Raw genomic sequence first — 16,057 nt, 5'->3', positions numbered from 1 at the left:
ACATTCTTGCTATTGAGGGCGTGCAGCGTAGGTTTACTAGGTTAATTCCCGGAATGGCGGGACTGTGGTATGTTGAAAGACTGGAGCGACTAGGCTTGTATACACTGGAATTTAGAAGGATGAGAGGGGATCTTATTGAAACATATGATTATTATGGGATTAGACACGTTAGAGGCAGGAAACATTTTCCCGATGTTGGGGGAGTCCAGAACCAGGGGCCACAGTTTAAGAATAAGGGGTAGGCCATTTGGAACGGAGATGAGGAAAAACGTTTTCAGTCAGAGTTATAAATCTGTGGAATTCTCTGCCTCAGAAGCAGTGGAGGCCAATTCTCTGGATGCTTTCAAGAGAGAGCTAGATAGAGCTCTTAAAGATAGCGGAGTCAGGAGGTATGGGGAGAAGGCAGGAAAGGGGTACTGATTGTGAATGATCAGCCATGATCACATTGAATGGCGGTGCTGGCTCGAAGGGCCGAATGGCCTACTCCTGCACCTATTGTTTATTGACTAAACTAATGTACCTAGGTACAGTGAAATATATTATTTTGCATACAACCAATTTATCACTGACTATTGAACTACTCAAGGTAGACACAAGGTGCTGGAGTAACTTAGTGGAGAACAGGCAACAAACTTGACGTTTCAGGTCAAGACCCTTCTAGACTGGGGTCGAGAAAAGGCCGAAATAAATCAGGGACGGCAACAGATGACCTCAGGATTAGTGGGGTCCATAATGGCCCATTGGTGGCTGGAGAAGGTGGGATAACGAGAGGGACAGGGATGCGAACAGTGGAACTGGTTGGATGACCAAGGTGGGAGCTGGGGAGGGGGAGGGAATGCAGGACTCACTTGAAATTAGGGATATTAATGTTCATACCGCTGGGTTGTAAGCTGCCCAAGTGGTGTGGACCCGGTGGTAAGGGTGCCAACTGTCTCACCCTCAAATACGGGACAAGGTGACGTCACCGCCCCGCGCCCCACGTGACCTCACCCAGCCAGCGGCCACGTGCTCCCGCTCCACCAATGGCGACCGCCCGGGCCGGGAGGTGGGTTGCTATGCAACCTCCGTAGGCGGTGCCCGGGCCACCAGACTTACACTGTCCGGACCTACAGCGTCCGGGCCCACATTGTTCGGGCCTACAGTGCCCCCCAGGCCTAATACGGGACAGGGGCGGTCCCGTATGGGGCAAACTAATTTAGCCCAAAATACGGGATGTTCCAGCTACTACGGGACAGTTGACAACTCTACCCAGTGGGCCGAAGTGCCTGTCTCCACGCTGTACCTCCAAACTAAACTAAAGCTGAACTACTCAACCTTTTTGCTTTCTAAACATCAGGACATACAGGCATAGCCTTTACAATAACCTTTTGGCAGTATTGCACAGTAATTTATTCACTGTTACACACTTTGTCCATCCCTTCATTCCTGACCTTTCATAGCACATAGAACAGTAGCATGTAGCAACTGCAAGGACAGTCTCTTCCCAGCTGTTATCAGACAGCTAAACCATCCATTCAGAGGCATGATAACAGAGGGGAAGAAGCTGTCCTTGAGTCTGGTGGTGCGCGCTTTCAAGCTTCTGTACCTTATTTTCATTTATTTCAAGAGGGCCAGAGTACAAATGTAATGCTGAGGCCCTAAGAGGCACTGACTGGTCAGGCCGCATTTGGGATATTGTGACCAATCCACCGGGTGGCGCCAGCAATGGCTGCCTTGCCAACGGTCTGTTTGTCCCTTCCTACTTTGTGTGTTTTGTGTGTGTTAAATGTATGTTTTTAGTGTTCTTCGGCTTGTTTTATGTGGGGGGAGGGAGGGGGGCGTTGGGGGAATCTTTTTCTAATCTCTTACCTCGACGGAGAAGTGATTTTTCCCCATGTCGTATCTCCATCCGCACTGCGGCCTAACATCGTGGAGCTGGCGGCCTTTGCTGGAGACCGACTTCGGGAGCTCCACCACGGGAGCCTGCGGGACTTACCAACACGGAGCCCACGATACCTGTCGGGGGGGGGGGTCGTCTTTGGGGGTCCAACCGCGGCAGCCTGTGGGACTTTAACATCGCGGTTAGAGACTGACACCGGAGACTCCAGGCCGATGCGGGAGTTTCGACCGTCGGCTGCAGATGGTTCGACTGCCCCGACCGTGGGAGAATAAACAGGAAGGAGATTGGATTTTATTGCCTTCCATCATGGTGAGGAAGGTGGGGAATCTGCTGTGGTGGATGTTTATGTTAACCGTTATGTAGCAGTGTGTATTGTTGATTTTTTTTTAGTATGGCTGTATGCTAATCTGAATTTCACTGTACCTTAATTTGTATGCATGACAATAAACTGACCTTGAAACCTTGAATTTTGGGCCCCATATCTGAGGAAGGATGTGGAGAGGGTCCAGAGGAGGTTTTTACAAGAATGATCCCAGGAATGAGTGGGTTAACCTATGATGAGCATTTGTCAGCACTGGGCCTGTACTCACTGGAGTTTAGAAGAATGAGGGGGGACCTCATTGAAATGTACAGAATAGTGAAAGGCCTGGATAGAGTGGATGTGGAGAGGATGTTTACATTAGTGAGAGTCTCGGACCAGAGGTCACAGCCTCAGCATTAAAGGACATTCTTTTAGGAAGGAGATAAGGAGAAAATTCTTTAGTCAGAGGGTGGTGAATTCTTTGCCACAGAAGGCTGTGGAGGCCAAGTCAGTGAATATTTTTAAGGCAGAGATAGATTATTGATTACTACGCGTGTCAGAGGTTATGGGGAGAAGGCAGGAGAATGGGGTTAGGAGGGAGAGATTGATCAGCCATGACTGAATGGCGGAGTAGACTTGAATGGCCTAATTCTGTTCCTATCACTAATGATCTTATGAACATAAAAATCTGTCAAAGACTACAGGGAGCTTTAAGGAGCTTGGGCCAAAGTTTAAAGACGATGTCAAAATGCCAGAGACTTTTCATAAGTAACCAAACAACACAAAAAAGCCCTGAAGTAATGGGTTAACATTAATATCAAGAACGAGTCGCACCCCGGCCACTCCCTCTTCTCCCCTCTCCCATCAGGCAAGAGGTACAGAAGTGTGAAAACGCACACCTCCAGATTCAGGGACAGTTTCTTCCCAGCTGTTATCAGGCAACTGAACCATCCTACCACCAACTATCTACCTCATTGGAGACCCGCGGACTATTTTTGATCAGACTTTACCTTGCACTAAACGTGATTCCCTTTATCCTGTATCTGCACACTGTGGACGGCTCGATTGTAACATGTATTGTCTTTCCGCTGACTGGTTAGCGCACAACACAGCTTTTCATTGTACCTCAGTACACGTGACTATAAACTAGACTCAAACTAAACTAAACACTAGACTTCTGGAATTGTTAGAGGTTGGACAGACTTGCATTGTTTTCGCTGAAGCGTCAGAGGTTGAGGGGAGACCTGACAGAAGCATATAAAATCATGAGAGGCATCGATTGGGTAGACGGTTGAAATGTCTCAAACTGTAGACATACACCGATGAGCCAAAACATTATGACTACTGACAGGCGAAGTGAATAACATTGACTATCTTGTTACAATGGCACCTGTCAAGGGGTGGGATATATTAGGCAGCAAGTGAACAGTCAGTTCTTGAAGTTGAAGTGTTGGATGCAGGAGAAATGGGCAGGAGTAAAGACCTGAGCGACTTTGACAAGGGCAAATTGTTATGGCCAGATGACTGGGTCAGAGTATCTGTGAAACGGCAAGGCTTGTGGGGTGCTCCCGGTCAGCAGTGGTGAGTACCTACCGACAGTGGTCCGAGGAGGGACAAACCACAAACCGGCGACAGACAGGGTGTTGGGCGCCCAAGGCTCATCGATGCGCGAGGGCAACGAAGGCTATCCCGTCTGGTCCGAACCGACAGAAGGTCGACTGTGGCACAAGTCACAGAAAATGTTAATGGTGCTCACGGGAGGAATGTGTCACAATACACAGTGCATCGCACCCTGCTGCGTATGGGGCTGCACACGGAGGACCAACAGCATATTAGGCAGGGGGGGCATAATGTTTTGGCTCGTCAGCTCAATGTTTTGGCTGATCGGTGTAACTTTAAGATGACAGTCAGAGCCTTTTTTCCAGGGTGTAAATGTCCAACACGAGAGGGCGTAGCTGTACAGTGAGAGGGGGAATGTTTAGTGGAGGTGTGCGGGCATGGTTTTGTTTTACAGAGGGTGGCGGGGGCCTGGAACGCGCTGTCAGGGGTGGTGGTGGAGGTAGATATGATAGTGGCGTTGAAGAGGCTTTAAAATAGCACGTGGATACGCAGGGAATGGAGGGATATGGATCACGTGCAGGCAGAGATGAGCTTGTCTTGGCATCGAGTTGGGGTGAAGACAGTGTTGGCAGCACTGTTTGTTCTATGTTCCACAAAAATAGCAAGAAATACAAAGACCATTGCAAAGAATTTGCAGGCCTGTCGCGATTCTACTACAGTCTGAATCATTATTCAGTCAATAGAAACACTCGGGAGAGAGCTTTGATGAGGATATCGGTGCGGGTTAGTAAAACTGCGGGTTTTATAGTTAGAAACAAACAATTATTAACAATTGTTTATGTTTCTGTGTCGAGATACAGCAGGGACACAGGCCTTTCGGCCCACCAAGTCCACACCAACCATCGATTTAGAGGCCAATTAACCTACAAACCCGCAAGTCTTTGGTATGGGTTAGAAACATAGAAAATAGGTGCAGGAGTAGGCCATTCGGCCCTTCGAGCTTGCACTGCCATTCAATATGATCATGGCTGATCATCCAACTCAGTATCCCGTATCTGCCTTCTCTCCATACCCCCTGATCCCTTTAGCCTCAAGGGCCACATCTAACTCCCTCTTAAATATAGCCAATGAACTGGCCTCAACTACCTTCTGTGGCAGAGAATTCCACAGATTCACCACTCTCTGTGTGAAAAAAAAACGTTCTCATCTCGGTCCTAAAAGACTTCCCCCTTATCCTTAAACTGTGACCCCTTGTTCTGGACTTCCCCAACATCGGGAACAATCTTCCTGCATCTAGCCTGTCCAACCCCTTAAGAATTTTGTAAGTTTCTATGGGGAGAAGGCAGGATAACGGAGTTAGGAGGGAGAGATAGATCAGCCATGATTGAATGGCGGAGTAGACTCGATGGCCTGATTTTGCTCCTATCACTTATGATAGGTGGGAATAAACCGGAGCACCCGGAGGAAACCCATGACGTCACAGGGAGAACGAGCAAACTTCGTACAGACAGAACGCAAGGACAGGACATAACCCGGGTCTCTGGCGCTGTGCATTAGGGTGTGAGGCAGGAAGCTCAGCATGTGACAATAACAGACCAAACCCTCAACTACCTCCCCTGGCAGCTCGTTCCAGGGGAGGTAATATACACCCACCACTCTCTCAGTGTAAACGTTGTTCCAGAAGCTCCTATTACATCTTGCTCCTCTCCCCTTTAACCCAACTTTGTGTGCCTTCTCACATTAACCCAGCGCTGCCCATCCACAGATGCAGCTGGACCTGCTGTGTGTTTCCAGCATTCTCTCTTTCAATCTCTGACTCACTGAAAGCCAATCATTAAGTCACAGTGTTGCAAAACACAAACCAACCCGGGGCACCAAATAAGTTCAGAAGTTATGTGAGCAGCGTTAGGCCATTCGGCCCATCGAGTCTACTCCGCCATTCAATCATGGCTGATCTGTCTTTCCCCCTCAACCCCATTCTCCTGCCTTTTCCCCATAACCGCTGACACCCGCACTGATCTGAACAGGCGGAGGGAGGATGGTGGCTGACTTTAGTGGAGCGTCACAACGGCTGGGAAGGCGGACGGATGAAGGCTGCAACAGAAAAGGGTCCCCTGTCGCCTTGGACTCCATGCCACTGGATCCTGACCCAGATCTGTCACGGACCATGTGGTGGCTGTCTGTGCACCAGTCTCCCCACGTTAAGCAAAGTCACCCACAGGCGTCCGACCCTATGGAGAGGGCAGTCACACTCGCTTCCAGTGACCGCCGATGATCTCTCTACCTTAGGAATATCCATTGATGTGGCCTCCACAGCCTTCTGTGACAATGTATTCCACAGTTTCACCACCCTCTGATTAAAGAAACTCCCCCTCGTCTCTTTTTTAAAGGTATGTCCCTTTATTCTGAGACTATGCCTTCTAGTCCTAGATAGGACAACACACTGGTTATTTCTTTTTTTTTAGAGATACAGCGTGGAAACAGGCCCCTCGGCCCACCGAGTCCGCGCCGCCCAGCGATCCCCGCACATTATCACTATCCTACACACACTAGGGACAATTTTTACATTTACCCAGTCAATTAACCTACAAACCTGCACGTCTTTGGAGTGTGGGAGGAAACCAAAGATCTCGGAGAAAACCCACGCAATGTCACGGGGAGAACGTACAAACTCCGTACAGACAGCACCCGTAGTCAGGATGGAACCCGGGTCTCCGGCGCTGCATTCCCTGTAAGGTAGCAACTCTACCGCTGCCCCACCGTGACGGATCAGTCTGCACACCAGGGTTTTGTTGAGATCTCCTAAACGGCAAGCACGACTGCAAGGCTGATCATAATGTTTCCCCTGCAGAGGCTGCTGGGTGTATTGGTATATTATCATCATGTATTCTCAACCTCAGTCATAAATTTAATTAATATTCCGGGCGGCACGGTGGCGCAGCGGTAGAGTTGCTGCCTTACAGTGAATGTAGCGCCGGAGATCCAGGTTCCATCCCGACTACGGGTGCGGTCAGTACGGAGTTTGTACGTTCTCCCCGTGACCCGTGTGGGTTTTCTCCGAGATCTTTGGTTTCGTCCCACACTCCAAAGACGTACAGATTTGTAAGTTAACTGGCTTGGTAAATGTACAAATTGTCCCTAGTGTGTGTAGGATGGTGTTAATGTGCGGGGATCGCTGGTCGGCGCGGACACGGTGGGCCGAAGGGCCTGTTTCCGCGCTGTATCTCAAAACTAAACTATTGTGTTATCCAGTCGACTCATACTGTACAAGTATTATTACGGTCAACGAAATACAGAATATAGTGTTGCAGCATTACAGTTACAGAGGAAAAAGTCCAGAGTCCACAAAAAGGTAGGTTGGAAGATTAGGACTACACCCGAGCTTTTGAGCCCGATTCTGCATTCTGAACCATCCCCCTCTGCTCTACCTATTGTACCCGAGTTTGACAAATGTATTTATGGACAGTATTATCCGATCAGTTTGGACAGCATGCAAAACAAAGCTTTTAACTGTACCTCAGTACACGTGACAATAATAAACCTGAACAAGAAGAGGTTGTGACGACTGGTGCACACTTTCAAGCTTCTGCACCTTCTAGATAGTTAATGTTTAGTTTAGTTTAGAGATAAACGCATGGACTACGCCCAGTGAGTGATAGGTGGATACAGCCCCAGAGGGAGAATGGCGACACACACGCGAGCAGACATGCACGCACACACCCACACGCGCAGACCCACGCACGCGCACAGACACACGCCCAGACACATGCACGCGCAGACACACGCACGCACACACGCACGCGCAGACACACGCACGCGCAGACACACGTACGCGCAGACACAAGCACGCGCAGACCCACGCACGCGCACAGACACACGCCCAGACACACGCGCAGACACATGCACGTGTAGACACACGCACGCACACAGACACACGCACACACGCGCAGACCCAAAGCACCTTGCCAAGTGCTCTCATTCACCACTTTAAGTGACAAAACAAATGGCAGATTGAGGCAGGAAACAGTTAACAAAATGACCCTTTACCTGTGTTTCCTGTACTTGGCAAATACCTTCAGTTGCACAACGATTCTGTGAATTGTGTCTGGCTCTGTGCTCAGTGTCAGATATGATCTAACTAGATGAGCAGAGTCCTTCTGAATAAAAGCATCGCAATTTAACTCCACCCCTGGCTAGTCCTTACGCCGTGATCTCCAGGCTCAAAGAATACGAGAGGTCAGCTCTGCCCACCAGCCTGCCCCCATCAATGCTAGAGAGGAGAGCGCACACACTCACTGCCAAATGCTTAATTTAAGATGACTCAGTCAATGGATTAGACAAGGCAGAAATGAAACCAAAAGTAAAATGTTTCCAAGTAAACCTGCAAGACACGAACAGACCATGGAGTCAATCCATCCACACATCACGCTGCCTCATCTGCAGTACTGTGTGCAGTTTTGGTCTCCTAATTTGAGGAGGGACTTCCTTGTAATTGTGGCAGTGCAGCGTAGGTTCAGGAGATTGAACCCTGTGATGGAGGGACTGTCATATGAGGAGAGATTGGAAAGACTGGGCTTGTATTCACTGGAGTTTAGAAGGATGAGAGGGGATCTTATAGAGACGTATAAAATTATAAAAGGACTAGACAAGTTAGATGCAGGAAAAATGTTCCCAATGTTGGGAGAGTCCAGAACCAGGGGCCACAGTCTTAGAATAAAGGGGAGGCCATTTAAAACTGAGGTGAGAAGAAACCTTTTCACCCAGAGAGTTGTGAATTTGTGGAATTGTCTGCCACAGAGGGCAGTGGAGGCCAATTCACTGGATGAATTGAAAAGAGAGTTAGATAGAGCTCCAGGGGCTAGTGGAATCAAGGGATATGGGGAGAAGGCAGGCACGGGTTACTGAGTGTAGATGATCAGCCATGATCACAATGAATGGCGGTGCTGACTTGAAGGGCCTGCACCTATTTTATATGTTTCTATGCCTCGGCAAGGCCAGCAGCATAATCAAGGACCAGTCTCCCTCTTCTCCCCTCTCCCATCGGGCAAGAGGTACAGAAGTGTGAAAATGCACACCTCCAGATTCAGGGACAGTTTCTTCCCGGCTGTTATCAGGCAACTGAACCATCTTACCAACAATTAGAGTATGTTGTTGACCCCTCCATCTACCTCATTGGAGACTAGGGTTGCCAACCTCCTCACTCCCACAATAAGACCAATAAAAATAAGCAATAAAAATAAGCAATAACACACCCAATCATAAACCAACATCAAACAAGAAGAAACATCCATCACAGTGAGTCTCCTCCAGTCACCTCCTCACTGTGATGGAAGGCTAGAATGTCTTTTCTCTTCCCCTGTGCACGTGATCTAAAGCACTCAATATCCATGTGCCTCTGAAACGCCACTATCGTATCTACCTCCACCTCCACACCTGGCAGCGCGTTCCAGGCCCCCACCACCCTCTGTGTAAAAACATGCCCCACACATCTCCATTAAACTTTGCCCCTCTCACCTTCTAGCTATGCCCACTAGTGTTGGACATCTCCACCCTGGGGAAAAAGGCTTTGTGAATCCTATCTATGCCTCTCATAATCTCAGTTTATTTTTAGTTCAGAGATACAGCGCAGAAACAGGCCCTTCGGCCCAACTTGCCCACACCGGCCAACAATGTCCCAGCTACACTAGTCCCACCTGCCTACGTTTGGTCCATATCCCTCCAAACCTGTCCTATCCATGTACCTGTCCAACTGTTTCTTAAACGATGGGATAGTCCCAGCCTCAACTACCTCCTCTAGCAGCTCGTTCCATACACCCACCACTCTCTGTGTGAAAAAGTTACCCCTCAGATTCCTATTAAACCTTTCCCCCTTCACCTTGAACCTGTGCCCTCTGGTCCTCGATTCCCCAACTCTGGGCAAGAGACTCTGTGCATCTACCCGATCTATTCCTCTCATGATTTTGTACACCTCTATAAGATCTCCCCTCATCCTCCTGCGCTCCATGGAATAGAGACCCAGCCTGCTCAACCTCTCCCTGTAGCTCACATCCTCTAGTCCTGGCAACACCCTCAGAAATCTTCTCTGAACCCTTTCAAGCTTGACAATATCTTTCCTATAACATGGTGCCCAGAACTGAACACAATATTCTAAATGCGGCCTCACCAACGTCTTATACAACTGCAACATGACCTCCCAACTTCTATACTCAATACTCAGACTGGCATGATCTTGTACACCTCAATAACATCACCCCTCAGCCTCCTACACTCCAAAAATATAGGTCCCAGCCTATTCGACCTCTCCCTGTAACTCAAGCCCACAGGCCCAGGAACAGACCTTTACTCAGGGAGTCAGGGTCCCCCAACAAGCTCAGTAACAATCAATATCACACAGTTACCTTGTCCACTCACTCTCGTTTCAGACTCCCCTCTGCAGTGATCTTTGCTGACATTATCAGCGGCCACCATTCACCAGCCACGCCTGACTGAGCTTGACTAGATTAGTCAGACATGACCCATGCGTTAGAAATGTCTGCTGGCTTCCTTTTAGCAGCTCAGACAGTCAGTCTGTGAGGGAACTTTTCAGTAACTTTTGTATCACTCAAACTGAAAGGCCTGGATAGAGTGGATGTGGAGAGGATGTTTCCACTGGTGGGAGAGTCTAGGACCAGAGGGCACAGCCTCAGAATTAGAGGATGTTCCTTTAGGAAAGAGATGAGAAGGAATTTCTTTGGTCAGAGGGTGATGAATCTGGCATAGAAGGGGGTGGAGGAATGGTCAGTGGATATATTCAAGGCAGAGATAGATTCTTGATTGGTACGGGTGTCAGGGGTTATGGGGAGAAGGCAGGAGAATGGGGTTAGGAGGGAGAGTTAGATCAGTCATGATTGAATGGCGGGGTAGACTTGATGGGCCGAATGTGGTGGCGGCGCCTAACGGCAGCGGCTGACTAGCAGTCTGTCCGTCTTTTTTTGTTGAGTGTCGGTGTTGGGATGATTTTTATATATTTTTTTTTGGTTGTGTATGTGTGGGAGGGGGTGGTGGTGTGTGGGTGTGGGGGGGGGGGGACTTTTCTCTTCCTCACGACGCGGGGTGCGGCTCGGCTGCGGGGCCTAACATCCCCCGGTGCGGCTCGGCCGCTGGACTTTACATCCCGGTGCGGCTTGGCCGCTGGACTTTACATCCCGGTGCGGCTTGGCCGCTGGACTTTACATCCCGGTGCGGCTTGGCCGCTGGACTTACATCGCCCGGTGCAGCTCGGCTGCGGGGCTTAACATCGCCCGGTGCAGCTCGGCTGCGGGGCTTTACACCGCCTGGTGCAGCTCGGCTGCGGGGCTGAACACCGCCCGGTGCAACTCGGCTGCGGGACTTAACACCGCCCGGTGCAACTCGGCTGCGGGACTTAACACCGCCCGGTGCAGCTCGGCTGCGGGACTTAACACTGCCCGGTGCAGCTCGGCTGCGGGTCTTAACACCGCCCGGTGCGGCTCGGCTGCGGACTTTTCACCGCTGGTGCGGCTCGGCTGCGGGACTTAGCTGCGCAAGGCTTGGTCGCGGGCCTTTCATCGCCCGGTTCGGCCGCGAGACGTTTCAGCGCCCGGTGCGGGGACTGTGTGGGTCGGTCGGGGACGAGCTGTCTGTCCGTGGGTGTGGGGAAGAGAGGGGAAGTTTTGTTGCCTCCATCACAGTGAGGGGGTGTTTGGAGTCACTGTGATGGACGTTTGTGTTGGGGTTATGTGTCTTGTGTTCTTTTTTTTCTCTATGACTGATATGTAGTTTCGTTCGGTACTTCGGTACCGAACGACAAATAAAGCTCTGTTATACGGCACGGTAGCGCAGCGGTAGAGTTGCTGCTTTACAGCGAATGCAGCGCCGGAGACTCAGGTTCGATCCTGACTACGGGTGCTGCACTGTAAGGAGTTTGTACGTTCTCCCCGTGACCTGCGTGGGTTTTCTCCGAGATCTTCGGTTTCCTCCCACACTCCAAAGACGTACAGGTATGTAGGTTAATTGGCTGGGTAAATGTAAAAATTGTCCCTAGTGGGTGTAGGATAGTGTTAATGTACGGGGATCGCTGGGCGGCACGGACTTGGAGGGCCGAAAAGGCCTGTTTCCGGCTGTATATATATGATATGATGATATGATATACCTGTTATGACCTCATTCTGCTCCAACAACTTATAAGCCCTTCGGCCCACAATCTCCATGCCAAACCTGATGCGAAGACCAACTCTCATCTGTAGGAAAAAAAACTGCAGATGCTGGTTTAAATGGAAGGTAGACACAAAATGCTGGAGTAACTCAGCGGGTCAGGCAGCATCTCGGGAGAGAAGGACGGCACGGTAGCGCAGCGGTAGAGTTGCTGCTTTACAGCGAATGCAGCGCCGGAGACTCAGGTTCGATCCTGACTACGGGTGCTGTACTGTAAGGAGTTTGTACGTTCTCCCCGTGACCTGCGTGGGTTTTCTCCGAGATCTTCGGTTTCCTCCCACACTCCAAAGACGTACAGGTATGTAGGTTAATTGACTGAGTAAATGTAAAAATTGTCCCGAGTGGGTGTAGGATAGTGTTAGTGTACGGGGATCGCTGGGCTGCACGGACTTGGTGGGCCGAAAAGGCCTGTTTCCGGCTGTATATATATGATATGATATGATATATGATATGATATGATAAGGAATGGGTGACCTTTCGGGTCGAGACCCTTCTTCAGACTGAAGAAGGCCTGCACGTGATGCATATCCCTCCATTCATTGTACATCCACGTGCCCATCCAAGTGTGAAATGCCACTCGTATCTGTCTCCACCATCACCCAGGCAGTGGGCTCCATAAAAAACCTGCCCACATCTCATACAAACTTTGCCCCTCTCATCTTAGGTGACGTATCGGGTTGAGACCTTTCCTCACACTCAAGGGGCTGAAGAAGGGTCCTGACCTGAAACGTCACCTATCCATGTTCTCCACAGATGCTGCCTGACCTGCTGAGTTACTCCAGCACTATGTGAAACGTCACCTATCCATGTTCTCCACAGATGCTGCCTGACCCGCTGAGTTACTCCAGCACGTTGTATCTATCTCTGTACCTCCATCTTCCCGCTGTCTGTGCTCCGGGATATCGATTCACCTCTTTCCCGCACTGTGCGAAGATGGACAACCCATCTTTAACGGCCCTCCATCCCCATTCGCCACCTCCTTCCAGGAAGCTGCTGCACTTCTCCACACTCTCTTGCCAAGGGGAGGGGATGCCAAGGAACAATCTCCCTACATCATGACTTCTTGGGTCCTCTTGTCTCCCCCCTTCCCCTCCCTCAGCTGGATGAGCCACCGGTCTCCTCACCAATCCCCGGTCACACCATCCCTGGGTCTGACCCCCCCCCCCCCTCAATCTCTCCCGCCCCAGTGGGAACCAAATTCCCTTGTCTCCCCCTCCCACTACCCCCAGGTGTCTGAACATCCCCCGCCCCCCCCCCCCCATTTTGCACCCTGGGGGTGTTCCTTCCCCATTCCCACCCAGGGGTGCTACCATCTGGCCAGGCACACGTCATGTTCGCCCCGCACCCACACATAGAAACATAGAAAAATAGGTGCAGGAGTAGGCCATTCGGCCCTTCGAGTCAGCACCACCATTCACCGTGATCATGGCTGATCATCCACAATCAGTACCCCGTGCCTGCCCTCTCCCCGTACCCCATGACTCCGTTAGCCCTAAGAGCTAAATCTAACTCTCTTTTGAAAACATCCAGAGAACTGGCCTCCACTGCCTTCTAGAGGGGCGTGGGGCCCTCTACCCTCCCACACCCCAGATTCCCCTCCAGCTCCCGGGGGTGCCACTCCCCTTCCCCCATCCAGCCCCGCCTCAACTGCTCCCACCCTGGGGTGCCAAAATCCTGCGAGGCACCCTTGGGTGCAGGACCCTCCCCCATCACTCTCCCCTTGCTCCCTATCCCCAACCCTTCCCCTCTCTCTTTTCTCCTATCCCTCTCTCCATCCCTTTCTCTCTTTTCTCCTCTGCTCTTTCCTTCCCATCCCTCTCTCCTCATCCCCTCCCTCTCTCCTCACCCTCTCTCATCCCCTCCCTCTCTACTCATCCCCTACCTCTCTCCCCTCCCTCTCTCCTCATCACCTCCCTCTCTCCTCACCCTCTCTCATCCCCTCCCTCTCTACTCATCCCCTACCTCTCTCCCCTCCCTCTCTTCTCTCCCCATCCCTTTCCGTCTCTTTCCTCCGCTCTCCTCCCCGATCCCTCTCTCCCCACCCCCATCCCTCTCCCTCTCCCCCTCCCATCATCCCACTCTCTCCCCCCCCCCTCCCCACTCCCCCATTCTCTCCGTTCCCTCTGTCTCCTTCCCTCCCTCATCCCTCTCCCCATCCCCCAATCCACCTCCCTTTCCCCCATCCCTCCTTCCCCACCCCCAATCCCTCTCCTTTCCCTCATCCCCTCCCTCTCTCCCTCCCCATCCCTCTGCATCTCTCTCCCCCTCATTCTCTCTCCTCCCCATCTCCCCTCCCTCACCCCACTCCCTCTCCATCCCTCCCTCAACCCTCCCTCTCTCTCCCCACCCACCATCCCTCTATCCCCATCCCTCTCCCTCCCTCTCTCTCCATCCCTTTCTCCCCATCCCTCTATCCCCATCCCTCTATCCCCATCCCTCTCCCTTCCCCCGCCCGTCCCGCCTCTCACCGTCCTGCAGCCACCAGGCGGGGTCGATGTGTCCGTGCTCGTTGTCCGCCATGCCGGCGGCGCTAGCCGGCTGTTGCGCTGCTGGAGTCCGGCCCGGCGGCCCCTCTCATCCCCCGGTCCCCGGTCCGTCGGTCCCCGGTCCCCCGGCGTCAGGCGCCGCCGCTACCGGTGCCCCAGCCCCGCGGGCCGCTCAACATCCCCGCCGGAGGCGGAACTGACGGGAAGGGCTAGGTTGGGGGGCAGCCTGCCAGGACAGCGCGCAGGGCAAGTGAGCAGCTGTGACAACTGGTGGGGTGCGGCGGCCATCTTTCAGACTGGCATCGCCACAGCGAGTAGCGGGGCGTCAGACATTTTTATTAGACTGGCACCCCTCGATCACTAACGGTAGGCGAGACGGCCATCTTTTAGACTGGCACGAACAGATCACTACAGATGGGGCCTGTGGCCATCTTTTAGACTGGCATCACCAATCCCCATATTGATCAGTCTGAAGAAGGGTCTTGACCCGAAACGTCACCCATTCCTTCTCTCCTGAGATGCTGCCTGACTCGCTGAGTTACTCCAGAATTTTGTGCCTACCACCAATCCCACTACGGTGAGTGGAGCTTCAGCCGTTTTTATTAGACTGGCACTCTCGAACACCAACGGTAGGTGAGACGGCCATCTTTTAGACTGGCACGAACCGATCACAACAGACAGGGCCATCTTTCAGACTGGCATCACCAATTCCACCACAGTGAGTGGGGCGTCAGCCATTTTTATTAGACTGGCACCCCTCGATCATTAACGGTAGGGGAGATGGCCATCTTTTAGACTGGCACTAATCGACCACAACAGACAGGGGAGGCTATGGCCATCTTTTAGACTGGCATCACCAAAACTGAACCTTGTCAATGTTATTTTTTTGGTGAGGGTCCCATATTGTCTGGCAATATTTGAACAGTGGGCGGACAAGTGTTTTGTAACCCACAATAACCCACTGAATAAGGGCTTTAGGACTGAGATGAGGAAAAACTTTGTCACCCATAGAGTGGTGAATCTGTGGGATTCTCTGCCACAGAGGGCAGTGGAGGCCAATTCACTGGATGTTTTCAAGAGGGAGTTAGATGTAGCCCTTGGGGCTAACGGAATCACGGGATATTCCATGGGGTGGCACCGTCAGTGACGGCAGCCTCGCCAACAGTCTGTCCATTTCGTCTTTTTTTGTTATTTTTAGTGAGTTTTAAAAGTTTGTGTTAATGTTCTCTGGTTTGTTTTAAATGGGGGGTGGGGCGGGGGGGGTTCAGGGGAAACATTTTTTCAATCTCTTACCTTGCCGGAGATGCGATTGTTTTCCGGATTGTATCTCCGGTCGCTCTGCGGCCTAACATCGTGGAGCTGGTGGCCTTGCTCGGGACTGACTTGGAGCCCCACCGCGGGGCCGTGGACTTACCGCCGGAACCTGCGATCCCTTGCGTGAGATCGATGCTCCAACTGCGCCCTGTGGACTTTAACATCGTGGAGCTCGCAGTCTCGGGTTGAGACCGACGTCGGGAAGCTCGGAAAGCCACTCAACGTTCGACTACCCCTGACCCGGGGTAGATCGCCCAGCGCGGGGGAGCTGAGATTCCCCCCCGATGTAGGAACTTGATCGCCCCG

At 51.6% G+C, this 16,057-nt stretch overlaps 1 protein-coding gene across 1 annotated transcript in view; it reads right to left on the bottom strand.

Annotated features, from left to right (window-relative positions):
• LOC144598295 (uncharacterized) overlaps positions 1 to 14,622 on the bottom strand; it is a 59,288-nt gene extending 44,666 nt beyond the window's left edge. The window contains exon 1 of the mRNA XM_078408273.1: positions 14,420 to 14,622. Within this exon, the coding sequence (XP_078264399.1) occupies positions 14,420 to 14,471 (52 nt within the window). The 5' untranslated portion in view covers positions 14,472 to 14,622. The remainder of the gene's footprint in view (positions 1 to 14,419) is intronic.
• Between the last annotated feature and the right edge of the window lie 1,435 nt (positions 14,623 to 16,057).

Source organism: Rhinoraja longicauda, chromosome 1 (assembly GCF_053455715.1).
Source record: "Rhinoraja longicauda isolate Sanriku21f chromosome 1, sRhiLon1.1, whole genome shotgun sequence".
Taxonomy (NCBI): domain Eukaryota; kingdom Metazoa; phylum Chordata; class Chondrichthyes; order Rajiformes; family Arhynchobatidae; genus Rhinoraja; species Rhinoraja longicauda.
Note: the sequence above shows the minus strand (reverse complement) of the source record. Positions and strands in the feature narration are given on the sequence as shown.